Source organism: Ornithorhynchus anatinus, chromosome 2 (assembly GCF_004115215.2).
Source record: "Ornithorhynchus anatinus isolate Pmale09 chromosome 2, mOrnAna1.pri.v4, whole genome shotgun sequence".
Taxonomy (NCBI): Eukaryota; Metazoa; Chordata; class Mammalia; order Monotremata; family Ornithorhynchidae; genus Ornithorhynchus; species Ornithorhynchus anatinus.
This window is the reverse complement of record NC_041729.1, coordinates 167,119,264-167,141,864: the sequence shown is the minus strand read 5'-3', so window position 1 is coordinate 167,141,864 and position 22,601 is coordinate 167,119,264. Positions and strand designations below refer to the sequence as shown.

The 22,601-nt window shown below is 52.2% G+C and overlaps 1 protein-coding gene and 1 non-coding gene across 2 annotated transcripts in view; both read left to right on the top strand.

Annotated features, from left to right (window-relative positions):
* Positions 1–206: 206 nt before the first annotated feature.
* SLC15A5 (solute carrier family 15 member 5) overlaps positions 207–22,601 on the top strand; it is a 44,528-nt gene continuing 22,133 nt past the window's right edge. The window contains exons 1-4 of the mRNA XM_029047390.1: positions 207–450; positions 7,858–8,080; positions 12,526–12,695; positions 16,403–16,566. Of these exons, the coding sequence (XP_028903223.1) occupies positions 207–450; positions 7,858–8,080; positions 12,526–12,695; positions 16,403–16,566 (801 nt within the window). The remainder of the gene's footprint in view (positions 451–7,857; positions 8,081–12,525; positions 12,696–16,402; positions 16,567–22,601) is intronic.
* On the top strand, positions 4,120–4,191 carry TRNAC-GCA. Its single transcript has one exon. It is a non-coding gene; the product is annotated as a tRNA-Cys (tRNA).

Below are 22,601 nucleotides of genomic sequence, written 5' to 3'. Positions count from 1 at the left end.
GAACGGTGGCGGGTAGGTTAGGAATGACCAGCTGCCTCTCCCTTCCTCCGGGATGAGAAGTTGGGAATCTTTCCCTGGAGACCGTCCCCCTCGGGAGCCACAAGAAAGTCCACCGCGGCTGGCCCCGACGCCATCCTCGTCTGGGGGAGCTGGGGGAGACTCCCCTTTCCCCCAAGGCGGCAAGGGAAGGCGAGGCCGGTTTTCCCATGAAGGAGCTGGGGGTCTGCGTGCTCTTCGTGGAGCTGTGCGAGAGGCTAACGTTTTTCGCCGTGGCCTGCAACATGATCCTCTTCTGCACGGTGAAGCTGGGCTACCGGAATCACCAGGCGGCCGTGGCCAACCTGAGCTTCGTGGGAGCCACCACCCTGGCCCCCTGGGCCGTGGGCTGGCTCGGGGCCCGGCTCTCCAGAATCCGGCTGCTCTTCGTTTGCTCTCTGCTGCACGTCCTGGGTGAGAGGATGGGAGCCCCCCACCCGAGGCCGGATGGGGGGCTCACCGAACCCCAACTCTAACCCTCCACCCCGCTCCTAACCCCGGCCCGAAACCTAACCCTCACCCCAGCCCTTGACCTTATCCTAACCCTAACCCTACACCTCGCTCTCCCCACCTTCGAAGCCTCATTATTCATTTATTCATTCGATCGTATTAGAGAAGCGGCGTGGCTCAGTGGAAGTGATAATAATAATAATAACGATGGTATTTGTAAAGCTCTTACTCTGTGCAGAGCGCTGTTCTAAGTGCTGAGGGAGATACCGGGTAATCAGATTGTCCCACGTGGTGCTCACGTTTTTTAATCCCCATTTTTACGGATGAGGTAACTGAGGCACAGAGAAGTGAAGTGACTCGCCCAAGGTCACACAGCAGACAAGTGGCGGAGCCAGAATTAGAAGCAGCGTGGCCCAGTGGAAAGAGCACGGGCTTTGGAGTCAGGGCTCATGAGTTCGAATCCCAGCTCTGCCACTTGTCGGCCGTGTGACTGTGGGCGAGTCACTTCACTTCTCTGCGCCTCGGTTCCCTCATCTGTAAAATGGGGATGAAGACCGTGAGCCCCACGTGGGACAACCTGATTCCCCTGTGTCTCCCCCAGCGCTTAGAACGGTGCTCAGCACATAGTAAGTGCTTAACAGATACCAACATTATTATTATTAATTAGAACCCACGACCTCTGACTCCCAAGCCCGGGCTCTTTCCACTGAGCCAAGCCGCTTCTAGGTCATGGGTTCTAATTCCTGACTCCACCACTTATCACCTGGGTGACTTTGGGCAAGTCACTTGTCTTCTTGGGGACCTCAGTTCCCTCATCTGTAAAATGGGGATGAAGACCCAGAGCCCCATATGGGACAATCTGATAATAATGTTGGTATTTGTTAAGCGCTCACTATGTGCAGAGCACTGTTCTAAGCGCTGGGGGAGACACAAGGTAATCAGGGTGTCCCTCGTGGGGCTCACGGTCTTCATCCCCATTTTCCAGAGGAGGTCACTGAGGCTCAGAGAAGTGAAGCGACCTGTCCAAAGTCACACAGCTGGCAAGGGGCGGAGACGGGATTAGAACCCACATCCTCTGGCTCCCAAGCCCGGGCTCTTTCCCTGAGCCACGCTGCTAACCCTAACCCTAAATTTCGCCCTAGCCCTAACCCGAACCCCAAATTTAACCTTATCCCTAGGCCCAACTAAAGCCTTAGACCTAACCCTCACCCCAACCCCAACCCTAACCTTATAGTAATGATTGTCTCTATCTGTTGCCCAATTGTCCATTCCAAGTGCTTAGTACAGTGCTCTGCACATAGAAAGCGCTCAATAAATACTATTGAATGAATGAATGATTACCGGGGTATTTGTTAAGCGCTTACTGTGGGCCAGGCACCCTACTAAGCGCTGGGGGGGGGTGGACACAAGCAAATCGGGTTGGACCTTCCCACACGGGGCTCCCGGTCATTCGTTCATTCATTCAATAGTATGTATTGAGCGCTTACTATGTGCGGACCACTGGACTAAGCGCTTGGAATGGACAAATCGGTAACAGCTAGAGACGGTCCCTGCCCTTTGACGGGCGCACGGTCTCATCGGGGGAGACGGACGGATGAGAACGAGGGCAATAGATAGAATCGAGGGGATGGACGTCTCATTAAAACAATAGCAATAAATAGAATCAAGGTGACGTACATCTCATTAACAAACTAAATAGGGTAATGAAAATATAGACAGTTGAGCGAACGAGCGCCGTGCTGAGGGGAGGGGAAGGGAGAGGGGGAGGGCAGAGGGAAAAGGGGGGAAAAGGGGGCGTAGCTGAGGGGAGGTGAAGGGGGGGGAGAGGTAGAGAGGCAGCAGAAGGAGCAGAGGGTCTCGATCCCCCTTTTCCAGACGAGGGAACTGAGGCACAGGGAAGTGAACTGACTTGTCCAAGGCCACACAGCAGACAAGTGGCAGAGCCGAGATTAGAACCCATGACCCTCTGATTCCCAGGCCCGGGGTCTAGCCACTGTGCCAGGCCGTCCCTCGGTCCTGACCCTGACCCAAAACCCCGCCTAACCTGAACCCAACCGAAGCCCGCACCCTTAACCCCAGCCTTAGCCCATATCCTCGCTCTACCTCTGGTACACGAAACGTTAAGACGTTAAACTAAATTGGGTTAGGGGAACTATTAAAAATAATTGTCGTATTTGTTAAGCGCTTACTCTGTGCCAGGCCCTGTACCAAACGCTGGGGTGGATCCAAGCAAATCGGGTTGGACCCAGTCCCCGTCCCACGAGGGGCTCGCGGTCTTCATCCCCGTTTTCCAGATGAGGTCACTGAGGCCCGGAGAAGTGAAGTGACTTGCCCAGGGTCACGCAGCAGATGAGGGGCGGAGTCGGGATTAGAACCCAGGTCCTTCTGACTCAAGGCCTGTGCTCTAGCCACTAGGCCACGCTGCCTACCAAGGAGGGAACCCATTATTGGGCGGGAATGGGGGAGCAGCGTGGCTCAGTGGAAAGAGCCCGGGCTTCGGAGTCAGGGGTCATGGGTTCGACTCCCGGCTCTGCCACTTGTCACGATTAGACCGTGCGCCCGTCAAACGGCAGGGACCGTCTCTATCTGTTGCCGACTTGTTCATCCCAAGCGCTTAGTACAGTGCTCTGCACATAGTAAGCGCTCAATAAATACTATTGAATGAATGAATGAGCTGTGGGACTGTGGGCGAGTCACTTCACTTCTCTGGGCCTCGGTTCCCTCATCTGTAAAATGGGGATTAACTGGGAGCCTCACGTGGGACAACCTGATTCCCCTGTGTCTACCCCAGCGCTTAGAACAGTGCTCTGCCCATAGTAAGCGCTTAACAAATACCAACGTTATTATTATCATTATCTGTTGCTGAATTGTACTCTCCAAGTGCTTAGTACAGTGCTCTGCACACAGTAAGCGCTCAATAAATACGAATGAATGAAGTCCATGGTTGACACAGAGGGGATGGCAAACAGGGAAACATTCTAACAAATACACAATCGACAATGAACAAATACCATCATCATTATTATTATTATCATTATTATTATTATTATTAATCCCAGCTCTTGCCTGCTGTGCCACCCTGGGCAAGACACTTCACTTCTCCTGGCCTCAATTACCTCATCTGGAAAATGGGGATTCTATACCTGTTCTCCCTCCTACTCGGGCTTCGAGCCCCACGGAGGGTAAGAACTGTGTCCACCCTGATTATCTTGTAGTGATAATAAAAATAATACTTATGGTATTTGTTAAGTGCTTACTAGGCAAGCTTGTTGTGGGCAGGAATGTGCCTGTTTGTTGTTATATGGTACAGTGCTCTGCACGCAGTGGGTGCCGAATAAATACAATCGAATGGATGAAGGTTCCAGGCACTGTACTAAGCGCTGGGGTGGATACAGTCCCCGGCCCACGTGGGGCTCACAGATTCAAATCCCCATTTTCCAGATGAGGGAACTGAGGCCCAGAGAAGGGCAGTGACTTGCCCGAGGTCACACAGCGGACAAGTGGTGGAGCTGAGACTAGAACCCAGGTCTTTGCTCAAGCCACTAGGCCACGCTGCTCAATAAACACCTTTACTGCAGCTGCTCTCTTAAGGGCTCATAGTATTTATTGAGCGCTTACGACGTGCAGAGCGCTGGGGCTATAGCTCAGGGGTAGAGCATTTGACTGCAGATCAAGAGGTCCCCGGTTCAAATCCGGGTGCCCCCTTGAAAGCCTCAATTTTACTCGTCTGCTCAACTGTATATATTTTCATTACCCTATTTATTTTGTTAATGAAAAGTAAGCCTTGATTCTATTTAGTTGCCATTGTTTTTTTACAAGATGTTCTTCCCCTCGACTCTATTTATCGCCATCGTTCTCATCCGTCCGTCTCCCCCGATCAGACCGTGAGCCCGTCGAACGGCAGGGACCGTCTCTATCTGTTGCCGACTTGTTCATTCCAAGCGCTTAGTCCAGTGCTCTGCGCAGAGTAAGCGCTCGATAAATACTATTGAATGAATGAATACTAAACGCACGGCAACCAGGAAACTCAGCCCCACGGCACTTAGGTTCATATCTGTCATTTATTCACTTATTTAATAATGTTGGCATTTGTTAAGCGCTTACTCCGTGCAGAGCACTGTTCTAAGCGCTGGGGTAGATACAGGGTCATCAGGTTATCCCACATGAGGCTCACGGTCTTCATCCCCATTTTCCAGATGAGGGAACTGAGGCCCGGAGAAGGGAAGCGACTCGCCCACAGTCACCCGGCTGACAAGTGGCAGATCTGGGATTCGAACCCATGACCTCTGACTCCCAGGCCCGGCCTCTTTCCACTGAACCACGCTGCTTCTCTGGTGTCTGTGTCCCCGCTCTAGGCTGTCAGTTCACTGTGGACAGGGAATGTGTCTCTTTATTCTAGTATTGGGAAGCAGCGTGGCTCAGTGGAAAGAGGATGGGCTTGGGAGTCAGAGGTCATGGGTTCGAATCCTGGCTCAGCCACTTGTCAGCTGTGGGACTGTGGCCGAGTCACTTCCCTTCTCCGGGCCTCAGTGACCTCATCTGTCAAATGGGGATTAAGACCGTGAGCCTCACGTGGGACAATCTGATGACCCTGTATAATAATAATAACGTTAGTATTTGTTAAGCGCTTCCTATGTGCCGAGCACTGTTCTAAGCACTGGGGTAGACACAGGGGAAGGAGGATGTCCCACGTGGGGCTCACAGTCTTAATCCCCATTTTACAGATGAGGTCACTGAGGCACAGAGAAGTTAAGTGACTTGCCCACGGTCACACAGCTCTACCCCGGCGCTTAGAACAGTGCTCGGCACATAGTAAGCGCTTACCAAATACCAACATTATCATTATTATTATTATTGTCCTCTCCCAAACGCTTAGTACAGCGCTCTGCTCGCAGTAAAACGCACGATAGGTAGGACTGAGTGAATGAACGAGAGAGGTCTCCGAGTTAATCCCCACGGCTCGCCGATGGGTAGATAACAGGCCCCTTCACACAATTACCCCGGCGTGGCCTGATGGAAAGAGCCCGGGCCTGGGAGTCTCAAGGACCTGGGTTCTGATCCGGCTCCTCCACTAATCTGCTGTGTGACCTAGGGCAAGTCACTTCCCTCCTCTGGGCCTCAGTTACCTCAGCTGAAAAGGGGGATGGAGACTGTGAGCCCCAGGTGGGACAGGGACTGGGTCCAACCCGGTTAGCTAGTATCTACCGCAGCGCTTAGAACGGTGCTTGACGTGTGCTTACTAAATATCATTATTATCATTATGTCCGCTGCGTGACCTCGGGCAGGCCACTTCGCTCCTCTGGGCCTCAGTTCCCTCGTCTGGAAAATGGGGATTGAGACTGTGAGCCCCAGGTGGGACAGGGACTGGGTCCAACCCGATTATCTTGTATAATAATAATAATAATGAGAGTATTTGCTAAGCGCTTACTATATAATAAGCACTGTTCTAAGCACTCGGAGCGGGGAGGGTGGGATACAGGGTAATCAGGTTGTCCCACGTGGGGCTCACAGTTTTCATCCCCATTTTGCAGATGAGGTCACTGAGGCCCGGAGAAGTGAAGCGACTTGCCCAAAGCCACCCGGCTGCCAAGCGGCGGAGCCGGGATTCGAACCCATGACCTCCGACTCCCAAGCCCGGCCTCTTTCCACTGAGCCACGCTGCTTCTCTTGTATCTCCCCCAGAACTTAGAACAGTATTAACCCATAGGAGTCAGCGGTCATGGGTTCTAATCCCTCCGCCGCCGCCTGTCAGCCGTGCGACCTGGGGCAAGTCGCTTCACTTCTCTGGGCCTCAGTGACCTCATCTGTCAAATGGAGCTATGAGCCCCACGTGGGACAACCTGATGGCCTTGAAATGATAATAATAGTGTCGGTATCTGTTAAGCGCTGCCTATGTGCAGAGCACCGTTCTAAGCGCTGGGGGAGATACAGGGTCATCGGGCCGTCCCACGTGAGGCTCCCGGTCTTCATCCCCCTTTTCGAGATGAGGGAACTGAGGCCCAGAGAAGTGAAGTGACTTGCCCACAGTCGTACAGCTGACGAGCGGTGGAGCTGGGATTAGAACTCATGACCTGTGACTCCCAAGCCCGGGCTCTTGCCACTGAGCCACGCTGCTTCCCCCCCAAGTGCTGAGAACAGTGCTCTGCACAAAATAAGTGCTTATCAAAGGCCATCATCATTATTACTATATAGTAAGCACTTAACAAATAACAACTACCCTAATCATTAAGCGGGGGAGCAAAGGCGCGCAGAAGGACGGGGGCAAAAAGCCGCGCTTTCCCCCCTTCGGTCTGTTGTCCATCTCGTGGCTCAGTGGAAAGAGCCCGGGCTTGGGACTCAGAGGTCATGGGTTTGAAACCCAGCTCTGCCACTTGTCAGCTGTGTGACTGTGGGCAAGTCACTTCACTTCTCTGGGCCTCGGTTCCCTCATCTGGAAAATGGGGATTAATAATAATAATAATAATGTTGGCATTTGTTAAGCGCTTACTATGTGCAGAGCACCGTTCTAAGCGCTGGGGAAGATACGGGGTCATCAGGTTGTCCCACGGGAGGCTCACAGTCTTAGAGAAGCAGCGTAGCTCAATGGGAAGAGCCCGGGCTTAGGAGTCAGAGGACATGGGTTCGAATGCCGCTCTGCCACTTGTCAGCTGTGTGACTTTGCGCAAGTCACTTCATTCATTCATTCATTCAATAGTATTTATCGAGCGCTTACTATGTGCAGAGCACTGTACTAAGCGCTTGGAATGAACAAGTCGGCAACAGATAGAGACGGTCCCTGCCGTTCGACGGGCTCACGGTCTAATTGGGGGAGACGGACAGACGAGAACGATGGCGATAAATAGAGTCAAGGGGAAGGACGTCTCGTAAAAACAATGGCAACTAAATAGAATCGAGGTGATGTACGATTCATTAACAAAATAAATAGGGTAATGGAAATAGATGCTTCACTTCTCTGGGCCTCAATTACCTCATCTGTAAAATGGGGATGAAGACGGTGAGCCCCACGTGGGACAACCCGATTCCCCTGTGTCTACCCCAGCGCTTAGAACGGTGCTCGGCACAGAGTAAGCGCTTTACAAATACCAACATTATCATTATTATTCTAATTAATCCCCATTTTACAGATGAGGTCCCTGAGGCCCAGAGAAGTGAAGTGACTTGCCCACAGTCACACCGCTGACAAGCGGCGGAGCTGGGATTAGAACTCATGACCTCTGACTCCCAAACCTGTGCTCTTTCCACTGAGCCACGCTGAGCCTCATGCGGGATCGCCTGATGACCCTGAATCTCCCCCAGCGCTTAGAACAGTGCCCTGCCCATAGTAAGCGCTTAACAAATACCAACATTATTATTATGCCGCCTTTCCCTCAGGCTGTGCGCTCTTAGCGGCCGTGGCCTTTCCCTTGGAAGATTTCTACGTCGACTCCCAGCACCTGGTCGGTCTCCTCCACGGGAAGGCGCGGATTCTCCTGTTCTCCACCGCGCTCTTGGCCGTCTGCCTCGGGGCCGGAGGGGTCAGAGGCCTCGTCTGCCCGCTGGGGACCTCGGACCCCCACCGGGTCTCGCCCGCGCGCCTCGTCTCCTTTTTCAGCTGGTAGGTGGGGTACTTTAATAATAATAAATGTTGGCATTTGTTAAGCGTTTACTATGTTCTAAGCGCTGGGGGGAATAATGTTGGTATTTGTTAAGCGCTCACTATGGGCCAAGCACCGTTCTAAGCGCTGGGGGAGATACAGGGGTCATCAGGTCGTCCCACTTGAGGCTCCCGGTTAATCCCCATTTTCCAGATGAGGGAACTGAGGCCCAGAGAAGTGAAGTGACTCGCCCACGGTCACACGGCTGCCGAGTGGCAGAGCGGGAATTCGAACTCATGACCTCTGACTCCCAAGCCCGGGCTCTTTCCACTGAGCCACGCTGCTTGGGTTGGCCCACTTGAGGCTCACGGTCTTCATCCCCTTTTCCAGATGGTCACTGAGGCACGGAGAAGTGACTGGCCCACAGTCCCACAGGGAAGCAGCGTGGCTCAGTGGAAAGAGCCCAGGCTTGGGAGTCAGAGGTCATGGGTTCGACTCCCGGCTCTGCCACTCGTCAGCTGTGCGATTGTGGGCAAGTCACTTCACTTCTCCGGGCCTCAGTGACCTCATCTGGAAAATGGGGATGAACCGGGAGCCTCACGTGGGCCGACCTGATGACCCTCTATCTCCCCCGGCGCTTAGAACGGTGCTCGGCACATAGTAAGCGCTTAACGAATGCCAACATCATTATGATTAAGCGGGGGAGCTGGGATTAGAACCCAGGTCCTTTTGTCGCCCAGGCTCTACCCACCCTACTTTCCCCCTCGGGACGGCACCCGGAGAGTTTCCAGTCCTCTACCGGTCTCGGCTACGGGACGGAGAGCGAAGCGGAGGCCCGTCCGTGCCATTCCGAGCTTGCCCGGCGGCTAGCGAGGGTCGGGCCGTCGGCTACGAGCCAAAACTCCCCCGCGCCGGGCGGCCCGGGACGGAGTCCGGGGTGGAAACTCAGGTTTCCTGCGTGGGAAGGAGGCGATTTTTCCGATTTTTCCCAAGAAAACTCTGTGGATCCACTACCGGCACGACGGCAGAAGGAGAGCGGGCCGTTCTGGGAGAGATGCGTCCGTGGCGTCGCTGTGGGTCGAGACCACTCGATGGCCTAAGAGGCGGGGCGCTTCCGCTTAGTACGTAGAGCTTAACAGATGCCCCGGTCATCGTCCTCGTTTATCACCTGGAGAAACTGCCGAGAGCGTTACAGAAGCAGCGTGGTTCAGTGGACTCGCCCGACGTCCCCCAGCTGACACTTGGCAGAGGGGGAATTAGAACTCAGGTCTTGTGACTCCCAGGTTCAGGCCCTGGATTAGAACCCGGGTCCTCGGACTCCCAGGCTTGTGTTCTTTCTACTGGCAGCCCGGCCTCACGGGCAGGGAATGCCACTGTTTGGTAGCCCGGGACTGGGCAGGGATGGTCTCTACCTGTTGCCGAATTGTAATAATAATAATAATAATAATTATAATAATAATAACGATGGCATTTGTTAAGCGCTTACTATGTGCAAAGCACTGTTCTAAGCACTGGGGGATACAAGGTGATCAGGTTGTCCCACGTGGGGCTCGCAGCCTTCGTCCCCATTTTCCAGATGAGGTCACCGAGGCCCAGAGAAGTTAAGGGACTAGCCCACAGTCACCCAGCTGGCAAGCGGCGGAGCCGGAATTCGAACCCTTGACCACTGACTCCCCAGCCCGGGCTCTTGCCACTGAGCCATGCTGCTTCTCTCCATTCCGAGCGCTTACTACAGTGCCCTGCACATAGTAAGCGCTCGATAAATACGATTGAATGAACACCGAATGAATGTAAGAGAAGCAGCGTGGCTCAGTGGAAAGAGCACGGGCTCTGGAGTCAGGGGTCATGGGTTCAAATCCCAGCTCTGCCACTTGTCAGCTGTGTGTCTGTGGGCGAGTCACTTCGCTTCCCTGTGCCTCAGTTCCCTCATCAGTAAAATGGGGATGAATACTGTGAGCCCCACGTGGGACAACCTGATTCCCCTGTGTCTACCCTAGCGCTTAGAACAGTGCTCGGCACCTAGTAAGCGCTTAACAGATACCAACATTATTAGTAATCATAATAATAATGATGATGATGTCGGTATCTGTTAAGCGCTTACTAGGTGGCGAACACTGTTCTAAGCGCCGGGGGAGATACGAGATCATCGGCTTGTCCCACGCGGGGCTCCCGGTCTTCATCCCCATTTTCCAGAGGAGGGAACTGAGGCCCAGAGAAGTGAAGCGACTTGCCCACAGTCACCCAGCTGACAAGTGGCGGAGCCGGAATTCGAACCCACGACCTCTGACTCCCAAGCCCGGCCTCTTGCCCTTAGGCCATTACAACCGTTGTTACCGTTATTATTCTCCTCTCTGAACTTTGGTCTCATCGTGGGCAGGGAACCTTCACTCAATCCTATTTATTGAGCGCTTCCTAGGTGCAGAGCACTGTACTAAGCGCTTGGAATGGACAATTCGGCAACGGTTCTACCATCTCTTTTACACTGTCCCCTCCCAACCTCTTAGTCCAGTGCTCTGCACAGAGTTAGTCGCTCAATAAGCGCCGTCGACTGATTTACTGATTTAGGAATCCCTCGACTCCAAGCTCGCTGTGGGCAGGGAACGTCTCTACCAACTCGATTTTCGCTGTGCTTTCCCAGACGCTTAGGCCAGCGTTCTGCACACCGTAAGCGCTCCATAAATATCATTCAAGCGCTCAGTACAGTGCTCTGCACGTAGTAAGCGCTCAATAAATACTACTGAATGAATTCCCGGATCGTAACGGTTACTGTTCTCCTTATTAAGCACACTCTCCGGGGTCAGGTTTTGTCAGGCATTTAAGTCAGTGGTACTTCCTGAGCGCTTCCTGTGTGCAGAACACTGTACTAAGCGCTCGGGAGAGTCCAATAAACAATGTAACGATCGCATTCCCCGCCCACAACGAGCTTACGGTCTAGAGGGGGAGACAGACGTTTTGCCAGCCTGTGGGTCAGTAGTATTTATCATTTAATCGTTCACTGATCGTTCGTTTATCGAGCTCTCACTGTGTGCAGAGCACTGTGCTAAGCGCTTGGGAGAGTCTAATCTATCAATATAGCAGACACATTCCCTGCCAACCACCAACCAGAGGGGAGACAGACATTTCGTCAGTCAGTCAGTGGTGTTTATTCATTCGATCGTACTTACTGAGCGCTTACTGTGTGCAGAGCACTGTCCTAAGCGCTTGCCGTGTGCAGAGCACTGTACGAAGCGCTTGGGAGAATCCAACATAACAGAATTGGTAAGCACGACCCCCGCCTGCGACGAGCTGTCAGTCTAGAGGGGGAGACAGACTTTTCGTCAGTCGGGGGTGTTTATCGAGCGCTTACTATGTGCAGAGCACTGTGCTAAGCGCCCGGGAGAGTCCAGTAGAACAATATACCGGACACGTCCCTCGTCCACAACGAGCTGACGGTCCAGCGTGTGAAGCAGCGTGGCCTAGTGGCAAGAGCTCGGGCTTAGGAGTCAGAGGTCGTGGGTTCGAATTCCGCCTCTGCTCCCCGTCTGCTGGGTGACTTTGGGCAAGTCGCTTCACTTCTCTGGGCCTCGGCGACCTCCTCTGGAAAATGGGGATGGAGACTGGGAGCCCCGTGTGGGACGGGGACTGGGTCCAACCCGACTACCTTGTATCCACCCCAGTGCTTAGAACAGAGCTTGGCACGTCGTTAATCGATCGGGGGTATTTATAGAGCGCTTACTATGTGCAGAGCGCTGTACTGAGCGCTTGGGAGAGGATGATACAACAACAGACACGTCCCCCGTCCACAGCGAGAAGGGGAAACGGACATTTCGCTCGGTGGACAGAGCCCGGGGCCCCGGGAGCCAGAGGTCGTGGGTTCTAATCCCGGCTCCGCCACCTGCTAGCCGTGTGACTGCGGGCAGGTCACCTCACTTCTCCGGGCCTCAGTTCCCTCATCTGTCAAATGGGGCTGAAGAGCGTGAGCCTCACGGGGGACAACCCGATGACCCTGTATCTCCCCCAGCGCCTAGAACAGAGCTCGGCGCATAGTGAGCGCTTAACAGATACCCACATTATTATTATCCATCGATCCGTCAGTCAGGGGGATTTACCGAGCGCTCGCCGTGTTCGGAGCACTGGGCTGAGCGCCGGGGAGAGGAGAGTCTAACGAAGTACTGGATGTCTTGGATGCCCCCAAGGAGCAGCGTGAGAAGCAGCGTGGCTCAGTGGAAAGAACACGGACTTGGGAGTCAGAGGTCGTGGGTTCTAATGCCGGCTCCGCCGCTTGTCCGCCACTTCACTTCTCCGGGCCTCAGTTCCCTCATCTGTAAAATGGGGATTAAGACCGCGCGCCTCCCGTGGGCCAACCCGATGACCCCGTATCTCCCCCCAGCGCTTAGAACGGTGCTCGGCACAGAGTAAGCGCTTAACAAATGCCAACGTTAATTAATTAATTAATTAAGGAGCTGGCGCTGTGTGCCCCGCACAGGTCCTGCTGGTCGGCGAGCCTCAACGGAGCGGTGGTCTTTCTGGGCATCTCCTACGTTCAGCAAGCGGCCGCCCAGAACCTGGTCTTCCTCCTCCCCTGCCTTTCCGCCCTCATGGCCTTCGTCTCCCTCCACGTGGCCTGCGGACACCTCCGCCCGCCGCCCCGCCGAGGTCAGACCCCCGTCCGTCACTCTGGCCATCGCACCCGGGCCTCGTCACCGCGCCGCCGATCGCGCTGCCTGTTCGGAAGGATGAGCGTTGGAAGCGGCGCGGCTCAGCGGAAAGAGCCCGGGCTTCGGAGTCAGAGGTCATGGGTTCGATTCCCGGCTCTGCCGCTCGTCAGCCGTGGGACTGTGGGCGGGTCGCTTCACTTCTCTGGGCCTCAGTTCCCTCATCTGGAAAATGGGGATTAACTGGGAGCCTCACGTGGCACGACCCCATGACCCTGTATCTACCCTAGCGCTTAGAACATGGTAAGCGCTTAACAAATACCAACATTATCATTATTTGCTAAGCGCCTCCCCAGACTGAGCCTCCCCCTTTTCCTGTGCTCCCCCATCGCCCCGATTCCCTCCCTCCTCTCTACCCCGCTCCCCGCCCCACAGCCCTCGTCCTTAATAATAATAATGTTGGTATTTGTTAAGCGCTTACTAGGTGCCGAGCACCGTTCTAAGCGCTGGGAGAGATACGGGGTCATCAGGTTGCCCACGGGAGGCTCCCAGTCTTTATCCCCATTTGACAGATGAGGTCACTGAGGCACAGAGAAGGGACGGGACTTGTCCACAGTCACACAGCTGACAAGTGGCGGAGCCGGGATTCGAACCCAGGACCTCTGACTCCCAAGCCCGGCCTCTTTCCACTATTTATGATTCTATTTATTTTATTAATGATGTGCACTGATCTATAATCTGTCTACTTCTTTTGTCTTGCTGACTGTCTTCCCCCTTCTAGGCCAGGAGCCCGTTGTTGGGTAGGGCTGGTCTCTATCTGTTGCCAAACTCTACTTTCCAAGCGCTTAGTACAGTGCTCTGCACACAGTAAGCGCTCAATAAATATGACTGAATGAACGCCGGGCGCTGTACTAAGCGCTGGGGGGGAATACAAGCAAATCGGGTTGGACGCAGTCCCTGTCCCACGTGGAGCTCGCAGTCTTAGTCCCCATTTTATAGATGGGGGAACCGAGGCCCAGAGAAGTGAAATGACTCGCCCAAGGTCACGCTGCAGCCAGGTGGCGGAGGCGGGATTAGAACCCATGACCTCCTGACTCCCAGGTCCGGGCTCAAGCCACTAGGTCCTGCCGCCGCTTCTCGCCGCTTCTCTGCTTCTAAGCACCTATTAAGCACTAACGGCCAGAGCCGGGGCTTGGGAGTCAGAGGACCTGGGTTCTCATCCCGCCTCCGCCACTTAGCTGCCGTGTGACTTTGGGCAAGTCACTTCACTTCTCTGGGCCTCAATTCCCTCCTCTGTAAAATGGGGGTGAAGACTGTGAGCCCCACGGGGGACAGCCTGAGCACCTTGTATCTCCCCCAGGGCTTAGAACAGTGTTTGGCACATAGTAAGCGCTTCACAGACACCGTTATTATTATTATTGCTATTATGTGTCAGGCACTGAGGCGCAGTGTGGCTCGGTGGGTAGATCCCAGGCCTGGAAGTCATAGGACGTGGGTTCTAATTCTGACCCCCGCCCCTTGCCTGCTGGGTGACCTAGGGCAAGTCGCTTCACTTCTCTATCCTCAGTTCCCTCATGTGGAAAATGGGGATGAAGAGCGCGAGCCCCTCGTGGGACAGAGACTGTATCCAACCTGCTTAACTTGTATCCACCCCAGCTCCTAGAACAGTGCTTGGCACATAGTAAGCGCTTAACAAGTACCGTAATTATTATTATCATTATCATTGTTATTGTTATTAAGCCGTAGGGTAGATCAAGGTAATTGAGTTGGGCATAGTCCCTGTCCCACACAGGGCTCACAGTCTTAATCCGCATGAGGTAACTGAGGCCCAGAGAAGCGAAGTGACTTTCCCCAGGTCACACAGCAGACACGTGGCAGAGCCCGAATTAGGACCCAGGTCCTTTTGACTCCCGGGCCGTGTTCGTTGTGGGCAGGGAATGTGCCTGTGTACTGTTCTCACTCTAGGCTTCGAGGCCGTCCGTCCCCTCGCCCCTTCCCACCTCTCCTCCCTTCTCTCTTTCCACCGGCCACCCCGCACGCTCCGCTCCTCCGCCGCCCGCCTCCTGGCCGTCCCCCGTTCTCGCCTGTCCCGCCGTGGACCCCCGGCCCACGTCCTCGTCCCGGAACGTCCTCCCTCCTCACCTCCGACAATCTAATTCTCTTCCCCTCTTCAAATCCCTACTTAGAGCTCACCTCCTCCGAGAGGCCTTCCCACACTGAGCTCCCCCCTTTTTCCCTCTGCTCCCTCTACCCGCCCCTTCACCTCTCCGCAGCTAAACCCTCTTCTCCCCCATTTCCCTCTGCTCCTCCCCCTCTCCCGTCCCATCCCCTCGGCACCGTACTGGTCCGCTCGACTGTCTATATCTTCATTACCCTATTTATTCTGTTAATGAGATGTACATCGCCCTGATTCTATTTATTTGCCATTGTTTTAATGAGCTGTTCTTCCCCTCGACTCTATTTATCGCCATCGTTCTCGTCCGTCCGTCTCCCCGGATCGGACCGTGAGCCCGTCAGAGGGCAGGGACCGTCTCTATCTGTTGCCGATTTGTCCATTCCAAGCGCTTAGTCCGGTGATCTGCACATAGTAAGCGCTCAATAAATACTACTGAATGAATGAATGTTCTATCATCCTCTCTCAAGAGCTTAGTACAGTGCTCTGCACACGATAATAATGTTGGTATTTTTTTTAAGCGCTGACTCTGTTCAGAGCACTGTTCTAAGCGCTGGGGGAGATACGGGGTCATCAGGTTGTCCCACGTGAGGCTCACAGTCTTCATCCCCATTTGACAGATGAGGTCACTGAGGCCCAGAGAAGTGAAGTGGCGACTTGCCCACAGTCACACAGCTGACAGGTGGCAGAGCTGGGATTCGAACCCATGACCTCTGACTCCCAAGCCCGAGGTTCTCTCCACTGAAGCGCTCAATAAACAGCTTGGTGTAGAGGATAGAGCCTGGGCTTGGGAGTCAGAATAATAATAATGATAATGATAACAATTTTGGTATTTGTTAAGCGCTTACTATGTGCCAAGCACTGTTCTAAGCGCTGGGACAGATACAAGGTGATCAGGTTGTCCCCCGTGGGGTTCACAGTCTTCATCCCCATTTTACAGATGAGGGAACTGAGGCCAAGAGACGTGAAGTGTCTTGCCCAAAGTCACACAGCAAGTGAGTAGCGGAGCTGGGAACAGAACCCACGTCCTCTGACTCCCAGGCCCGGGCTCCTACCACTAAGCCACAGAAGGTCATGGGTTCTAATCCCTGCTCCGCCATTTCTCTGCCGTTGTGACCTTGGACAAGTCACTTCACTTCCCTGGGCCTCAGTTCCCTCCTGTGTAACATGGCGATCGAGACTGTGAGCCCCACGTGGGACAAGGGACTGCATCCGACCCGATTTGCTTGCATCCATCCCGGCGCTTAGTATTCATTCATTCAATAGCATTTATTGAGCGCTTACTATGTTCAGAGCACTGTACTAAGCGCTTGGAATGGACAGATCGGCAACAGATAGAGACGGTCCCTGCCCATTGACGGGCTCACCGTCTAATCGGGGGAGACGGACGACAGACAAAAACAATAGCAGTGAATAGAATCAAGATAAATACAATCAACAGTACAGTGCCTGGCACATAGTAAGCGCCTAACAAATACCATAATAATAATAATAATAATGAATGTAATCGAACGAACGAACGTCGCTGTTTGCAGGGGTTTCCGCGCGGACCACCGTGGGGGTCCCGGTCGAGGTGTGGGGAAGGGGCCTCGGGAGAGCCGGCCCCTCCGGGGAGACGCGGGTGGAAGACGTCAAGGCCCTGGTCGGCCTCTTCCCCTACCTGGTGGCCAACTTCATCTACCGGGCAGCTTCCACGCAGGTAATTATAATAATAATAATAATAATAATAATAAGGACCACGGTCTTTGTTAAGCGCCTACTATGTGCCAAGCACTGTTTTGTTTTATTGGCCGTCTCCCCCTTCTAGACCGTGAGCCCGTTGTTGGGTAAGGATTGTCTCTATCTGGTGCCGGATGGTATTTTCCAAGCGCTTAGTACAGTGTTAATAATAATAATGCTGGTATTTGTTAAGCGCTTACTATGTGCAGAGCACTAAGTGCTGGGGTAGATACAGGGTCATCAGGTTGTCCCACGTGACACTCACAGTCTTCATCCCCATTTTACAGATGAGGTAACTGAGGTGCAGAGAAATGAAGTGACTTGCCCACAGTCACCCAGCTGACAAGTGGCAGGGCCGGGATTTGAACCCATGACCTGATGCCCAAGCCCGGGCTCTTTCCACTGAGCCACACCGCTTCTCTGTGTGCCCAGCACTGTTTTGTTGTGTTGTCTGTCTCCCCCTTCTAGACCGTGAGCCCGTTGTTGAGTAGGGATTGTCTCTATCTGGTGCCGAATTGGACTTTCCAAGCGCTTAATACAGTGTTCTGCACCCAGTAAGCGCTCAAGAAATATGATTGAATGAATGAATGAATGTTCTTAGCAGTGGGGGAGATACTGGGGGAGAACTGTTCCAAACTGGGGTGGTTGTGTCTGCCCAAGGAGGCCAGCTAGAGAAGCAATGTGGCTCAGTGGAAAGAGCCCCGGCTTGGGAGTCATGGGTCACGGGTTCGAATCCCGACTCCGCCACTTATCTGCTGTGTGACTTTGGGCCAGTCGCTTAACTTCTCTGGGCCTCAGTTCTCTCATCTGTAAATGGGACTGAGACTGTGAACCCCACATGGGACAGGGACTGTGTCCAACCCGATCTGCTTGTGTCCACCCCAGCGCTTAGTACAGTGCTTGGCACATAGTTAAGCACTTAACAAATACCATAATTATTATTATCATCATCTTGTTTCCATGGCTACTGTCAGGTCTGCCTCAGCTTGGCTTCAGAGATGATGGAGCCTGTGAGCCCCTCTCTACCGTGGGCAGGGAATGTGTCCGCTTACTGTTCTAGTGTCCTCACCCAAGCGTTTAGTACAGTGCCCTGCACGTGGTAAGCACTCAATAAATACCACTGATTGATGGAGGGAATGTCTGCCAACTCTGTTGCCCCGTAATAATAATAATAATAATAATAATTGTGATGTTTAAGTACTTACTATGCACTGTACTAAGCGGTGTACAAGCCAATCGAGTTGGACCCAGTCCCTGTCCCACGTGGGGCTCGCAGTCTCCATCCCCATTTTACAAATGAGGCAACTGAGGCTCAGAGAAGTGACCTACCCGGGATCATCCAGCAGATAAGTGGCAGAGCCGGGATTGGAACCCAGGACCTTCTGACTCCCAGGCCCGGGCTCCACCCATCTTGCTGTGTTGCTTCAGGTGGCCCTTGGGAAAAAAGCATCTTGGGAACTCGCTAGTTCTGCCTATGGTCAGGAGACGGGCGAGAGGGAGAGCGAGAAAGAGAGAGGCAGGGAAATGCAGAGAGAAAAAAGATGGAGAGAAAAAGAGTAAGACAGAAAGAGATGCGGAAAGAGAGAGGGAGAGAGAATGATAGAGGGAAGAGAGAGAAGGAGTCAGAGAAAGAGAAATAGGGGGAAAGAGAGTGAGAGAGGAAAGGCCCATTATTGGGCAGGGATTGTCTCTATCTCTTGCCCAATTGTCCATTCCAAGCGCTTAGTACAGTGCTCTGCACATAGGAAGCACTCAAATATGATTGAATGCATGAATGAAAGGGGAAGAGAGAGAATGAAGGGAGGAGACAGAGGGAGAGAAGAGAAAGTGAGACGGAGAGATGAGGGAAGAGAGAGTGAGAGAAAATGAGAGGGTGGAGAAAGAGTGAGAAAGAAAGAGGTAAGGAGACAGAGGAAGAGAGGGAGGAGGAGGAGAGAAAACGTGTGTGAGACAGAGGGAGAGAAGGAGGGAGGGGGACAGAGCATAAAAGAGAGAAAGAAGAGGGAAAAGAATGAGAGAGAGGATGAGAGGGAAATTAGAGAGATGAAGTGAGAGAAAGAAAGGAATAGAGGCAAAATAGCAAGAAAAAGGGGAGAGAAAGGGAAGAGAAAAAATGTGTTAGAAAGAGAAGGAGGGAGGGAAGGAGAGAGAAAGAGATGAGGGAAGAGAGAGTGAGAGAAAATGAGAGGGTAGAGAAAGAAAGAGGTAAAAAGAGAGAGGAAGAGAAGGAGGAGGAAGAGAGAGTGTGAGAGAAAGAGAGAGGGAGAGAAGGTGGGAGGGGGACAGAGAGCATAAAAGAGAGAAAATGAGAGAAAGGATGAGATGGAAAAGAGAGAGATGGAGTGAGAAAAAGAGAAAGGAATAGAGAGTAAAAAAAGGGGAAGAGGGAGAAGGAGAAGAGAAATAACGTGTTAGAAAGAGAAGGAGGGAGGGAAGGAGAAAAAGAAAGAGATGAGGGAAGAGAGAATGAGAGAAATCGAGAGGGTGGAGAAAGAGAAAGAAAGAGGTAAAGAGAGAGTGGAAGAGAGGGAAGAGGAATAATAATAACAATAATATGTTGGTATTTGATAAGCGCTTACTATGTGCCAAGCACTGTTCTAAGCGCTGGGGTAGACACAGGGGAATCAGGTTGTCCCACGTGGGGCTCACAATGTTAATCCCCATTTAACAGAGGAGGTAACTGAGGCACCGAGAAGTCAAGAGACTTGCCCAAAGTCACACAGCTTACAAGTGGCCGAGCCGGGATTCGAACCCATGACCTCTGACTCCCAAGCCCGGGCTCTTTCCACTGAGCCACGCTGCTTCTCTAGGAAGAGAGTACAAGAGAAAGAGAGGGGGAGAGAAGGAAGAAGGAGGAGAAAGAGCATATGAGAGAATGAGAGGGAAAAGAGAGAGATGGAGTAAGAGAAAGAGAAAAGAATAACAAGAAAAAGAGAAGAGAGGGAAAGGGAAGAGAAAGAATGTGTTAGAAAGAGAAAGAGGGAGGGAAGGAGAGAGAAAGAGATGAGGGGAGAGAGTGAGAGAAAAAGAGAGGGTGGAGAAAGAGTGAGAAAGAAAGAGGTAAGGAGACAGAGGAAGAGAGGGAGGAGGAAGAGAGAGTGTGAGAAAAGAGAGAGGGAGAGAAGGTGGGAGTGGGAGAGAGCATAATAGAGAGAAAGATGAGGGAAAAGAATGTGAGAGAATGAGAGGGAAAAGAGCGAGATGGGGTGAGAGAGATAGAAAAGAATAGAGACAAAATAGAGTGCAAGAAAAAGAGAAGAGAGAGAAGGGGAAGAGAAAGAATGTGTTAGAAAGAGGAGAGAGGAAAGGAGAGAGAGAGAGAGGGAAGGGAGAGAATGGAGAAAGTGAGAAAGATGAGAAGAAAGTGAAAGGGGCAGAGAGAGGAACTGAGAGAGAAAGGAATAGAGGGGAAAGTGAGAGAGGAAAGGGGAAGAGAGAGTGAGGGAGAGAGAAAGAAAGGGGTAGAGAAGGAGGGAGGGAAAGAGAAAGAGAGTGGAAAAGAGAGAAACATGAAGGAAAAGAACACGAGAGGGTAAAGAGAGAGATGGAGTGAGAAAGGAATAGGGGCAAAAGAGAGAGCAAGAAAGGGGAAGAGAGAAGGGGGAAGAGGAAAGAAAGAGGTGAGGAGAGAGAGCAAGAGAGGGAGAGGAACTTTAAAAAGGAATAGAGGGGGGAGAGAGGGAGAGAGAAAAGGGGAAAAGGGTGAGGGGAAGAAAGAGTGCAAGAGAGAGGGAGAAAAGAAGGGAGGGAAAGAGAGAGAAAGAGAGCATAGAAGAGAGAGATGTAGGAAGAGAAAGTGAGAGTGTATGAGAGGGGAAACAGTGCGATGGAGTGAGAGAGAGAGGAATAGAGGTAAAATAGCAAGAAGAAAGGAAGACAGAGAAGGGGAAGAGAGAAGGAGAAAGATGAGAGAAGATGAGAGTGAGAGAGAATGAGAGGGTGGAGAAAGAGTGAAAAAGAAAAAGATGAGGAGCAAGAGAGTGAGGGGGGTGAGAGAAAGGAACTGGGAGAGGGAGGAATAGAAAAACTGCGAGAGAGAAAAGGGGAAGAAACAGTGGGAGAGGAGTGCAAGAAAAGGATGGAGAAGGAGAGAGGGAAAGAGAGAGAAAGAGGGTGTAAAAGAAAGACGAGAGAAGAGAACGTAAGAGAGAATGGTGGGGGATACAGAGATAGAGTAAAAGAAAAAGAATAGAGGCATAAGTAGTATTATGAAGTGCCGTCGAGTCATTTCTGATTCATAGTGACTTCATGGATATACTCTCTCCAGAACGTCCTGTCCTCTGCCGTAATCCGCTACCTTTCTAACTGTCGTTCCGCTATCGTTGTTCTGGTCTCTATCTAGCTGCCGGTCTGCCTCTTCCACCTTTTCCCCGGACTTTTCCTAGCATTAGTGTCTTCTCCAGAGAATCGGTCCTCCCGCTTATGTGCCCAAAACATGCTAAGTCGAGTCATTTGGCCTTCCAAAGACCACTTTGGTTTAATTTGCTCCCAAGTCCATTTGTTTGTTTTTCAGGTAGTCTGAAAAACTAATATTCACAAAAGCCTTCTCCTTCGTGGTCATGGGTTCGAATCCCGGCTCCGCCACTTGGCAGCTGTGTGACAATGGGCAAGTCACTTCACTTCTCTGGGCCTCAGTTCCCTCATCTGTAAAATGAGAATGAAGATTGTGAGACCCACATGGGATCAACCTGATGACCCTGTATCTACCCCAGCGCTTAGAACAGTGCTCGGCACATAGTAAGCGCTTAACAAATACCAACATTATTATTATTATTCTCCAACACCACATTTCAAAAGAATCGAGGCTCCTTCTATCCCGTTTTTTCACCGGCCAGCTTGCGGATCCCTACACTGTCACTGGAAAGACCGCAGAGTTGAGAATTTGTATTTTGGGGGTAACTGTTACATCAGCACCTTTCATGACTTTTTCCAGGCTTTTCCTAGCAAGTCTTCCTAAACATTAACATCATCGAGGCCAAATAGAGAGCAAGGAAGATGAGGGAAGAGAAAACGGGAGAGTATGAGAGGGGGAAAGGAGAGGTGGAGTGAGGGAAAGAGAAAGGTAATGGAGGCAAAAATAGAGAGCAAGAAAAAAGGAAGACATAGGGGAAAAGGGAGAATGTGTGAGGGAGGAGAGAGGGAAGAAGAGGGAAAGAGATGAGGGAAGTAATGTTAATGTTGGTATTTGTGAAGCACTTACTATGTGCAGAGCACTGTTCTAAGCGCTGGGGTAGATCCAGGGTCATCAGATTGTCCCACGTGAGGCTCACAGTCTTAATTCCCATTTTACAGATGCGGTAACTGAGGCCCAGAGAAGTTAAGTGACTTGCCCACAGTCACCCAGCTGACAAGTAGCAGAGCCGGGATTCCAACCCATGACCTCTGACTCCCAAGCCCGGGCTCTTTCCACTGAGCCGCGCTGCTTCTCTAGTGAGAGAGAATGAGAGGGAGAGAGAGAAAGGAATTCATTCATTCATTCAAGGGTATTTATTAAACGCTTACTGGGTGCAGAGCACTGGACTAAGCGCTTGGAAAGTACAATCCGGCAGCCGATAGAGACAATCCCTGCCCAACAACGGGCTCACGGTCTAGAAGGGGGAGACAGACAGCAAAACGGAACGAGTAGACGGGCATCAATACCATCAATCTATGATTCTCTTTATCTTGATGGTGATAATAATAATAATGATGATGGCATTTGTTAAGCGCTTACTATGTGCAAAGCACTGTTCTAAGCGCTGGGGGCGGGGGGAAACAAGGTGATCCGTTTGTCCCACGTGGGGCTCACAGTCTTCATTCCCATTTTCCAGATGAGATAACTGAGGCCCAGAGAAGTGAAGTGACTTGCCCAAAGTCACACAGCTGACAGGTGGCGGAGCCGGGATTAGGACCCGTGACCTCTGACTCCCAAGCCCGGGCTCTTTCCACTGAGCCACGCTGCTTCTTTTTGTTGCCGGACTACCTGTTTTGTTTTGTAGTCCGTCTGCCCCTTTTAGACTGTGAGCCCATTGTACC